Source organism: Mastigoproctus giganteus, chromosome 11, assembly GCF_048544385.1.
Source record: "Mastigoproctus giganteus isolate SK-2022 chromosome 11, ASM4854438v1, whole genome shotgun sequence".
NCBI lineage: Eukaryota > Metazoa > Arthropoda > Arachnida > Uropygi > Thelyphonidae > Mastigoproctus > Mastigoproctus giganteus.
The window spans coordinates 55735671-55748614 of NC_143585.1; the positions used below are offsets into that span (position 1 = coordinate 55735671).

The 12944-nt window shown below is 37.6% G+C and overlaps 1 protein-coding gene across 1 annotated transcript in view; it reads right to left on the reverse strand.

Annotated features, from left to right (window-relative positions):
* The window catches only part of Iswi (nucleosome-remodeling ATPase imitation SWI), a 473510-nt gene that overhangs the window by 342854 nt on the left and 117712 nt on the right, over positions 1 to 12944 (reverse strand). The window contains exon 5 of the mRNA XM_090385082.1: positions 11898 to 11998. Within this exon, the coding sequence (XP_090241208.1) occupies positions 11898 to 11998 (101 nt within the window). The remainder of the gene's footprint in view (positions 1 to 11897; positions 11999 to 12944) is intronic.

The following is a 12944-nucleotide window of genomic DNA, read 5'->3' on the forward strand; positions in this document are numbered from 1 at the left end:
AATGGGCAAGTAAGCATAAACGTCTTATTATGGGTAATTTCAATTTGCCTCTAATTGACTGGAGCAAATGGGAAGGAAACACGGGAGACAAAATTTTCAAACGTCAGGGAAACGAATACTCTAGACATCATCACCCGTGAACCAGATGACATAATAGGGCTGACAGTACAGGAACCAGCAGCAGGAAGCGTTCACGGAGTTCTAGGGTGGACGATGGAGAGAGAGAGAGAGAGAGAGAGATAGCAGTAGTTATATGCAAAGGAATGGGTCATAATTTCAGGAAAGGAAATTATGATGCCTTAAGTTGCTACACGGCCTCTATTAACTGGGTAGATATCTCACAGAGAGCGAATACAATTGAAATATGGTATACCTTTAAAACATTAATCACAGAAACCTTGAATGCTTATATACCATTAAAAAAAATACTCCACGAGAAGGATTCCAAGTTCAATGAATAATGAAGTTGCCAGATTACTTGAGCAGAAAAAGACGGCATGGAAAAGTTACAGAGCAATAAAAAGTACTGAAGCCTATCACAGCTACAAATTAAGTTGTAATAATGCCACTGAAAGGTTAGGCTGGCAAAGGCAGATTATGAGAAATCGCTGGCAAAAAGAGTAAAGGGTGGTGGGGGGAATAAGGAATTCTTCCCATATATTAATGCAAAAAAGCGAAGGACAAACAAGATTAGACACTTATGTAATGGACGTGGGATGGTATTAGATACCCCAGCTGAAGTTGCAGATGAACTCAACAGTTACTTTACATCGGTATTTACAGAAGAAAAACTCTTGGTAAATTATAGGAGTAAAGTCGAAATATCAACATGTTTATTTAATGAAAAAACTTTCAAGCCTACAGGGGTTGATGGCATTTACCCTATAATCTTAAGGAAGGCAGCAAGTGAGTGCATTGAACCATTCAGACTAATTATGAGAGCATCACTGGATTCGGGAGTGATTCCCTTGGATTGGAAAAGTGCCAATGTATCTCCAATACATAAGGGCGGTTCTAAGAGTGAAGTGGGAAATTACTAGCCGGTTAGTTTAACTTCAGTAGTACTGAAAATCATGGAGACAATGATGAAGGGTGGAATTCAGGATCATTTAGATAGAAATGGAATTCTAAAGGATACTCAGCATGGTTTTGTAAAGGGAAAATCATGTTTAACTAATCTGGTTAGCTATTTTGACAGGGTCACTCAAGAGTTGGATTTAGAGAATAATTTCGGCGTTATTTGGATTTCAGCAAAGCATTTGACTCAGTCCCACATGAGTGGTTAATTTTATAAGCTGGAAGAGGTCAGAATCACAGGAAAAATCCTTAGATGGATAGCTTCAGGGCATGATAAGAGGGTTGTGATAAATGGTTATTCCTCAGATTGGGTTGAGGTAAGAAGTGGGGGGGGGTTTCCCCACTTCTTACATCAACCCAATCTGTATTAGGACCACTGTTGTTTTATTTTCATAAATGACATCGATGAAGGGAAGAGGGTGTGATGTCTAAATTTGCAGATGATGTAAAGATTGGTAGAGTAGTTAATGATTGCCACAAAGCAGAGCTTCTTCAGAATGACCTAGATAGACTTCAGGGATGGTCAGAAAAATGGCAGCTATGCTTTAATCCAGCAAAGTGTAAGGTACTGCACCTGGAAAACAGTAACCCCAAAATAACTTATACACTTGGCGGAGTTGAACTAAAGCAGGTAGTGGAGGAAAGGGACTTGGGTATTATGATATGGTCAGATATGAAGTTCACCGAGCATTGTAGAAAGGTTGCAAAGACGGCCCATGGTGTCCTATCGATGATTTATCGAACAATCACTTGTAGAGATAAGAATGTCATAATCCCATTATATATGCTATTGTTAGACCACACTTGGAATACTGTGTTCAAGTAGAGACCACACCTAAAGAAAGACACTGTTCTTCTTGAAAGGGTCCAAAACTGGATAACTCGCCTGGTGAGATCGGCAAAAGAGCATCCATATGAGGAAAAACCTCGAATATGTGGGATGCAGAGCTTGGAAACTAGGCATCTTAGAAGAGACTTGATTGAGGTAATTAAGGCTCTGAGAAGGACATAATAAAATGAATAAGGACGAAATTTTCACGGTTATAAATGATTCTAAAACAAGGTTTTATTTTTTAGGAGCATTAGCAACTAAGGCCATATTGCTCCGGGATATGTGGTGGTCATTCCCTGACCTTTCCGCATCCTCCGTATTTGGTGGTGACAGGCTCGAACCCCGGTCTAATCAAGAAGCATGTGCTACGCACTGCTGCTCCTTTCCACCTGGCTATGGAGGTGCCTCTAAAACAAGGGGCCATAATTTCAAGTTAAGGTGGGAGGGGAGCTGTTTAGACTGGATTGCAGGAAATTTTATTTTAGCCAGCAAGTTATAAATTACTGGAATAAGTTACCTACATGGGTGGTAGAGGTTGTTTCGGGAAATTCAAAATTCAGCTGGAGGGAACTGCACAGGTTGTCCATTTCCTTTTCTCTTATTAATTATTATTATTATTATTTTCTTTTTCTTATTATTTTTTTTAAAATGTTCTTATTATTATTAATCTGTTTTTATTCTTATTATTTTATTTTATTACAGGAACTCCCCCGGCTTACGTAACGGTTGTGTTCCGCGGAACGTTACCAAAGTCGGATTTTACATAAGTCAGGGAATTTCCCCCGTGCTTGCAACTGTGCTCGCTGAATTGATTGAATCAAAAAAGAAATGTTCGATGAATATGTGAAAAGAAATATTTATTGTATTTATTCAATTTTTTATCTCATGTGCAGGAAAAATTACAAAAGCGTGCAATTTAAAAAAAATTTCAAAATTACAAAAGAGAGGAGACAGGAATAACGTCAGTAAGTTTTACCTCTCGAGCATCGTTGCCAGAATCAACGTATTGAGCTGATAAGTATGCCACTGCAGAGGATGAGGGCTGTGGATATTTAGAAGAGGTCGGCTGCTCAACCTTACGAAAGACCATATTAATGGATGACTGGACAGTGGTTTTTTCCTTTTCAATGTAGATTTCTTTGTAGCAAGCAAGCATATCATTCACCCCTCTGTTAACTTTTAAGGATCGTTCGCTGTCAGGATCCATCTTCTCAAACCTCACCATTGCCAATGCAATTTCACAAAATGCCACTGCCATCTCTCTGGTGATGAAGCGTCTCGGCTCCTCATTTGGTTCATCCTGAGCTTCGTCAGCATTTCCTTCTTTCACTATCACTGTCTGCAAGTCAATAAGTTCTTCGTTAGATAATTCCTTCTCTTCTTCCTCTATTAACTCCTCCACGTCTTTGGCATCAAAGTAGCTCTGCAACCTTTACAATCTTATCTGTAACCTCTTCGTACGATTCGTCTTTTTCAAATCCTTCGAAACCGTTTACATGCCACAGGTATATTTTCTTCCATGCACCATTTAAACAACTTTTAGTAATTTTCGCCCAGGCTTTATTAATGTTTAAGATGGTGTGGTATATATTGTATAATTTCCAAAAGTCTCTTAACATTAAATTTTTTTCACCGTCTACTGCAGACAATGCCTGAGCAAATGTTGTGCGTAAATAGTATGCTTTTAAATTCTAAATAACACCCTAATCCACAGGTTGGATGAGTGAAGTCGTGTTTGGCGGTAGAAATATGACTCTCACGTTCAAATTGAAATCATCTAGATGCATAGGATGTCCAGGAGTATTATCTAATAAAAGCAAAACCTTGAAAGGAATGTTGTTGCCTTTACAATATTTTTCAACCTTGGTTACGAAGCAGCATTTAAACCAATCCTCAAAGAGAGAGATATTGTTATCCATGCTCTCTGGTTCAATCGGAAGTGCAAGGGCAGAGGGGCTTTATTGATACCCTTAAATCCATGAGGATTTCCAGAATGGTACACAAGCAGTGGTTGTAATCTGTAATCTCCCGCTGCATTAGCCCCAAGCAAGAGCGTGGCCCTATCTTTTGACGCCTTGAAACTTGGCATTGTATTTTCCTCTTTGGCAATGTATGTTCAATCCGGCATTTTTTCCCAATACAGAGCGGTCTCGGAAACGTTAAAAATTTGCTGTGTTGAATAGCTGCCTTCATCAATCATTTTTTCCAACATATCACAAAATTTCTCCACAGCTGCAGAATCGGCACTGGTAACTTCACCACATACTTTAACATTGTGGAAACCAGCACAATGCTTGAACCTATTAGCTGTGGAGAAACCTATTGTTTGAACCTATTGTTTGCTACGAACGTGAGTGGGGGGTTTGCCATACTTATCCTTAATATCTTTATAAATACTTGTTGCTTTTGCTTGAATGTTCATTAGATTTAGGGGCACTCGCTTCTGAATCTGATTTTCCATCCATATTATCATCATTGTAATACGTTAACAGCTGTTCTATCTTCGATATAGCACCTGAACGCTGTTTTGTGATCACTGTTGATCTTAAGTGCATTGAACCTTTGACGTGTTCCTTTATACGCACACTGTCCTTTAAAATAGTATTCACTGTTGAAGCAGCGAGACCTAATTCCCATGCAATAGATGACAAATTTTGTCTTGTTTCGTACTTAATAATTTTCATCTTCTTTTCTAAATCAATTTTCGTTTCCTGGCACTGCCAGCACTTGCACTTTCCATTGGTCACTTTCTCTTCATCATTGTAATACGTTAATAGAAATGAAGAGAAGTTTCTGAAAATTTGTTTTTTATATGATTGAAGATTTCAGTGAAGGGAACATATTTCACCATAATAGCATAAAAACCCACACAATTGAAGTTATCGGTATTATTACAAATGCAATGAGATCAAGTTTAATATCCATTTATAATTACATGCACTAACAGAAAAGCCCAATAAACCAAGAAGTGTAAATTGTTTTTATTGTTTTATGGTTGTGACCTCCAGAAACATGCTTTAGAAAAATATCACAAAGGCGTTCAAAATTTATTCTTATAACGGAACATATGATAACAATGAAAGGATAGTGCAATTTCCATAATAAATATAACCTTTTAGAGAGATAAACAGCTTAGTAATATAGCAAAATTTTCAACTTCAAATGATTGGAAAGAATTACAAAAAAAAAAAAAAAAAAATCAATGTGTTATTATGATATTTTTACGATACCTGCATTAATTCCTATGGGGTGCAAAATATGTTCCCACGATTTTTTTTTTTTTTTTAAGTTTTTACCAGCCAGCAAAAACTTACGTAAAGTTGAATTTCTGTAAGTCGAGTATTACATAAGTTGGGGAGTTCCTGTATTATTTATTTTATTTTTTATGTTTTGGCTGGTGCAGCATAAGCCATAGGCTTCCTTGCACCATGTGCCATTACTAATACTAATAACAAAAAATGTACCGGAAGTGAGTATTAATTATGTACAACGGAACATTTCTTCAATTGTGGAGCAGATGAGTTTAAATGATCAAGCTTCTGTTCCTTACACCAACTACTATTTACATAAGAATGAGCATAGACAGTTTGAAAGGATATTTATGAAGAATGAATTCTGTCCTGTATGCTACATTTGTGATAGTCTATGGTTCAAAAACAACACAAAGAAAGCAAATGTTAAAGACACACCATTGATACACACTGCATATCCTGATGTTGATGGGATCTTTGTATGTAATAGCTGCAGAGGATCACTAAAAAACAACATCATTCCAGCTATCTACGTTGAATGGCTTTGTCTACCCAGAAATTCCATCGCATTTATTGAAGGTGGATTTAGTGACAGTGAGGTTTATTGCTCTACACTTTCGTGCAAATAATGTGCCTGAGACATTAGCATAACACATGATGCAAGAAAGCAAGCTTACATAGCATCACCAAAAAAAAAAAAAAAAAAAAAAAAGTCCTTATTTCACCCATCCACTCACTCCAAACGTTTGTCAAGTTCTGCCTTGAATCTATTTAAGCTATCAACTTCTACAATGACAGATGAAAGTTTATTCCCCCAATCATCCACCCACTGGCTAAAGGCAAATTTCCGCACATCTGTCCTACAACCGGCTTTCCTCAATTTGAATTTATGCCCTCTCAGGCGATTATTCTAAGCAAGAGGAAGAATCCCATCTGCATTGAGCATGCTCAAACCATTCAAGACTTTATACACCTCAATCAGATCACCTTGCAGGTGCCTAGTCTCCAGACACCGTAATTTGCAAAACTTAGGCATTTCTTCGTCAGAGCAACCCTTTGCTCCATTCACTAATCTTGTTGCCCTTCTCTGTATTCGTTCCAACAGCTCTACATCCTTCTTAAAATGACGCCTCCAGACCTGTATACAGTACTCAAGGTGTGGCCTGACCATTGCCTTATACAAGGGGATAATCACATCCTTATCCCTGCTAGAAAAATTCCTGTATATCATTGACAAGACACCATGAGCTACTCTTGCAGACCATCTGCACCGCTCAGAAAACTTCATATCTGCCTGCACAATTACCCCCAGGTCCTTTTCATTCTTTACCACTGTCAGTGTAGTACCACAGAGTTGATATGTTACTCTGGGATTACTACTTCCCATATGTAGTACTTTACATTTGTCAATGTTAAACTTCATTTGCCACCCCTCAGCCCATCTGCCCAACTTTTCTAGATCCTGTTGCAGCAGTGTACTGTCATTAGTGTCATTAACATCCCTGCCAACTTTCGTATCGTCTGCAAACTTGGACATTAAGCCTAATATACCATCATCAATATCATTTATAAATACAGAAAACAACCATGGATCCAACACTGAGCCCTGAGGGACTCCACTAATAACATTAGTCCACGAAGAGCAGTGTCCATTGATTACCACTCTGTCTTCTCCCACTCAACTATCCCTTTATCCATAGCAACAACTTGCCTCCAATGCCACACTGTTCCAATTTATGCAGCAATGTTCCATGTGCAACAGTATCAAAAGCCTTCTTTTGATATCCAAGTATATGATATCAAAATTATTCTTTGCATCCAGTTCCTTTGTGACCACATCATAGTATTCAATCAAATTGGTCAGACAAGACTTCCCCTTAACAAACCCATGCTGTATCTGAGCTATAACTGAAGTCTTGTCTAGATGATTCTGCAGTGCTTCTTTAATCAGTGCCTCCATTAATTTTCCTGGAACAGAAGTTAAAACTAACAGGTCTGTAATTACCTACCTCTCCCTTTGATCCTCCTTTGTGGATTGGGGTCACATTTGCACATCTCCAGTCCATGGGTACCTCCCCTGAGTCCAGGGAAGGTTTCATAATTATGATTAAGGGTCTGCTTACTTCCTTTGCCGCCTCCTTTAATATAACTGGATAGATTCCATCCACCCCAGGTGCCTTTCTTGTGTTTAACTTCAGCAATTTCTCCTCCACTTTACTCTCAGTTATTACAAGATTATCTAGCTTACTGCCAGAGTTGAATACACCTCTGCATTCCCCTCCCTGAATAACTCTTCATGTGTGAATGTCGATGCAAAATATTCATTTAGTTTGTTAGCTACCTGAGCAGGATCATCAACAGTTGAACCATCGATATCAAGTGGACCAATCTGATTCATCCCCTTCCTTCTAGAGTTTATATAAGTAAAGAACTCTTTGCTGTAATGCATACGAACAACACTGCATTCTGATCGAAGTGATGAATATGCCTGTTTCAGTCAACACGATGGTTCATCACTTGCCAAGGAAGACTGACTGGAACAGGCACATTAATTACTTTGCCCAGAATGCCGTATTGTACGTATGCCTGTCTCAGGCACATTATTTGTGCATATAAAAGTCAAGAAAATACAGCAGTCCAGCTATCTGATTAGGTTAGTAAGAAAGCACATGGTTAAAGCGTGACTTCAATATTTGGTCGATATGCCTCTGTATCAAATCATGACAGATCAGCAATTCTTTCATTACAACAAATGTGGAAATTAATTTGGCTAAAGACGACATAAGCGAAATGGTTCCGATCGAGGAAACTCTCATCTCCCAACAGCAAACGTTGTTGTGGAGCAACGATAAATATCTTAGAATCACCCCAGAAAACACTAACGTACCACAGAGCTTACTATTTGACCAGTACCCACACAGAACTGTCCTTTCCCAGCATTTACCTTGGAGAACGGAGAACGTTCAGAGAGAACAACGGAGAACGTTCAGAGAGAATTTACGTGTGACTCCGTTCACGATGGTAACGAGCGAGCTCAGACAATCTGACCAATGCAGCATTACTCCATATCATCTCCTTTATGCAGCAATGAAGATAATGATATTGAGAACAAGAGACTCTGACAGTGGCTTTCAAATATATAGGTATACAAAACTGACCCGGAAGCAAGTTCAATCCAAAGAATACATTTTAACAGCTGTATCAAAAACAATTTGCCCTTCCTAGGACAATTCTAAACTTGACCTATTAGCAATGATTACACAGTTCGGTAAACCTGCAATGTTCTTGACTCTGAGTGCCAATGAAATCGGTTGGCCGTGCCTGCTTCAGCTATTGTACAAGCTACAGAATTAGGGGTGCAATATTTGTGAGAATGATGCAAGTGACATTGACTTCATGCAGAAGGCGATGCTAGTGAACAAAGACACTGTAACTTGTGCGATATACTTCAACAAGGTTGTGGATGTAATTATGAACATAATTGCAGTCGAAGCGTTATAGCCTGTGGTCAATTTTACGTAGTCAACTTTTTCAAGAGCATAAAATTTCAACATCGTGGTAGTCCACACACGCACATGTTGCTGTGGCTAAATAATGCTCCCACTGCTCCCACAGATCCTTTGGGCGAGAACAAAGATGACACCATCGCGATGATCGACAAGTTAGTGCCTGTCTCCGCAGCATGGCTTCGGGGAGCATCAAACTTCAAACTCACATACATTCATGTGTTACAAGAAAACAACGTTGGTTAAACGACAAATGTGCCGATTTGATGCCTTGTTACATGAATGGTGCTCCAAATCGACAAAATCGTGTCAACACGTGATTTTGAAACATGGAAATAACGTGTCGCAAAATCGGCATTGCGGTTTGTCGATTTGATCAGTGATTTTAGAGGTGTCAATGACATCATTGACACCTCTTTCTCGTGTCATAAAATCGTAATTTCTGGTTTGTTGATCAAAATCAAAAAACCAGAAGTGACATCAAATGATCTCATTTCTGTGTCACAAAATTGTGACAAATTGGTTATACTTCAATCTGAAATTTAGTAGGTGTCACCAAAAATGTTTTTACATCAAAAACCGCAATAACAGAGCCATGTTTGTTTTTTTTATATAATGACCCTGTTTTTTATGTCATCCTGTTAATACTGAAGGTGTACAAGTCATTTTCAGGCCAACAACAACCTCTCTGTTGCAAATAAGAGCAACATTAAAAATGCATCACCTCCAGCAGGCCATGCAACAAACTGAACGCCAAGCAAGATGGTGAGGCCAAGCCATCAATTTAAAAGCTCCAAATAGGATACAATATTCAGAAATGTGCAAACTCTGCAATATTATATGGGAAAAAGTCGAACTATAATCAATAGATTATAGTTCGACTTAAATGCTTAAAAGCAGCAATTACTCCTTGGTCAAGTGACTGGATAAGAGATATTGAGTAGGGGGGAAAAAACAGGATTTTGATGTTTGGTGACAGTCCAGCAAGGGTTGGAGGGTGACTTGGTGCATTGTCCAAAACAATTAAAATCCTAAAATCCAAATTTTTCTTTTTTCATTAGCTTTGAAACACATCTAGTAGAAGATCAATAAAGATCTGTCATCCACCCTCTTCTGCTGTTCCTAACGTAAACACCAAAGGTAGTCCTTACGATCCCTTTTAACACTCGTGGATTGGCTGCATGATAAACACCAGGCTTCAGTTTCAAGTCGCCACTTGCATTTGCTCCTAACATAACGGTCAATCTATCCTTAGTAGCTTTGAAGCCTGGTGCTCGTGCTTCCTCTCTTCAGATATATGTTCATGATGCCATTTTTTTCCAATACAGTCCACTTTCATGAAAGTTGAAAATTTGGTCAAGTGTATAGCCCTCTTCCTCGACTAGTTTTTTCAGTATCGGCGGAAATGCCTTTGCTGCTTCTTCATCTGCACTCGCAGCTTCACCTGATAATTTCACATTATGGACAGTGTGATGTTTCCTGAAATTACTGAACCAGTCACTACTGGCAGTAAAGGGGGGCTTCTTGAGGGTTTACAGCTTTATTTCTGAGGTCTTCAAATATTGCCAATTCCTTTGCTTTTATCATAAGCAAACTTGTTCCTGATCTCTTCTTTGATTGATCTTTTATCAAAACAGATAAAAGACATTCCATCTCTTCCAATTCTTTGTGTCTTGATCTAATTGATTTTGTTACACTTGGAGTTGTTCCTGCTTTGAAAGTTTCTTTAATTTTTCCTGCATTCTTTCTAATTGTTCTCAGTGTTCCCTCATTTAGGCCTGTAGCATGCACAATATTGCATGTTCTTTCATTCCACTCAAAGCGTTTTACAATTTCATATTTTTTTTCTATCGATATTGCTTTTCTTTTTCTCTCTGAACCTGTAGTATTTTCACCAGAACGGTTCCTTTCACACTTTTTTCAAGCATTTTACTATTTTTTTTTTGAGAATAGCGCACAAGTATAAAAAGAACAAAAATTAAGAGGCAAGCTTGATACACATAAAAGCACATCAAACAAGTGGCAACTGAATAAACGCAGCGCCCGTGTAGGAACTGAATAAACAATGCGGTAAAGGCAGAAACACACTATGCTCATCACATTTTATATGCTTACGTTTTACTTAAGCTCATTTCTGGAGATCACTACCATAAAACAATAAAAACAATTAGCAGTTTCCGGTTTATTGGGTTTTTCTGTTGTGCAATCTAATCGGTTAAACTCGATCTTATTGCATTTGCAATGATACCGATAGCTGGAATTCTGTGGGTTTTTACATTATTATGTGAAATGTGTTTCCCCTTCCATGAAATCTTCAATCATAAAAAACAAATTTTCAGAATCTTCTCTTCATTCGTACTGTGTTGTGTTCAGTTGGGGTGATTCCGCCACGTTCGACTGCCATCTCTTGTAAACACAAAGGCGAATTGAATCGTGCATAAGCGAATTCGGTTCGTGTAGTGTAAACACGTGTTATACGAGGACTTACTGTACTGATTTGTTTGTAATATATATACATATTTGGTAATATTAAATAATAATAAAAAATATACACATATACTACATGCACCCCCGAATTTTACATTCTTCCCCCCCATGGTGCATGTACCTCCAAAGTTTACATTCTCCCCCGGTATAAACACTGTGCCAATGCCTAAAATTCAGTTATGATTGTGGAATTGGCAAATGGGAATGGCTTTGGTAAAGTGAATAACTTCAATGCTGTACTTAGCTGCTTTATCAAAATTGCAATGTTGTCCGTGGATAAGTAACATGGTGGAGACGTTGAAAATGAGCGATTAATGAGGAACTGACTGAGTTGGAGCAACAAAGATAAGAGTAAAGGGGTAAGGTGAAATGCAGCTAGCATCTCAAGTACAACAGCTCACAACAAAAAAGAATGTTTGAAACCTTCAGTTCGCTTGTTTGAGAAAAGGATGGTCACTTTCACTAAAAATGACCCTAAGAGAGCAGAGCAGAAAGTTCAATCAAAGATTGGGTGAACTGTGCTGCTATAATGAAGTGTATCAAGAGAATATCATTCTTTATTCAAAATCATATTTTACTGCTTTCTTATTTTAATATTAATGTTAAAATAAACAGTTAAATGAAGCTAAAATCAAGTTGAGAAGTCCAAAATTTTGAGCATGGGGAAAAAATTTCCCCTTTATAACATATAAACACATGTCAAAAACATATCTAATTTATGTAATTTCAATATACATCACTTACCATTTCATCTGCTAAAATACCATTAATTCCATTTTCATAGAGAGATATCATCCAGTTCAACCCTCGAACCTGGTAATCACGAAGTTCGCCTCCTTTAATAACTAGAAGGGTAATCATTTTTAAAATGAGTAGCAATTACAAAAAAAAAACTGAGGTGGAGGTATAAAAGTAACATACAGTAAACTCGAAAATCTGGCACTTTACAGTCCAAAATTCTTTAAACTCTGCCACATTTTACAAAGAAATCAACATTTTATAATATGGAAATATTAAAAAAGCAATCTGGCACTCTTATCTCATTTCTCTTTAAGAGCGATATTTCTTAATAAGACGGTTGATTAAAGAACTATATATTCCTTTAATGTTTTTGTGGCCAGCAGAATTTAAGCTTCATTCATAACGCAAACAAATCTGTCTTTTTAACAAGTTGCCCTACTTTGCTGCTCTCAAAAAGATGGCTCTCCAAAAGGTTAACTGGCCATTTGTTTTAAAGATGAGGCTGTCATATCAGACTCTAAGCACACTAGCTGGTATTTGGTGACCAGCTTCACCTCACACAAAACTTATGCTCAGTTTGAGCTGAGTGTAATATGGCTGAAGGCTGTCTGTTTAAAGTAGTACAATACCATGACAACTCATTACAAAGGCAATTTTGTTCTGCTGGGTGAATTAAGGCCATTACATTATCCCTACAGGCTTAAATTCTACTGTCAACTAAAAAAAAAAAAAAAAGAAAGGACAAGATAAGTCAATATAAATATTTACAGATGAAATGAGTTCAGCTGTCTGTGCTAAATATTTATTGAAATGTGCTTTTCTAAAACTGTCAACCAATAGGTATATCTCTCTAAAATCTAAAAATTTTAAAATCTGCCACCTCTCAATCCCAAGATTGCCAGATTTTAAAGTTTACTATAGATATTTTAGTATAGTAAGGGTATCCAAGTGTTGGAGATGATTTTGCAGCTCCAGCGAACACTAAGTTTATAATTATATTTACCTGTTTTATTGACTTAATTGTTATTATTTTCTATACATAGCTTATAG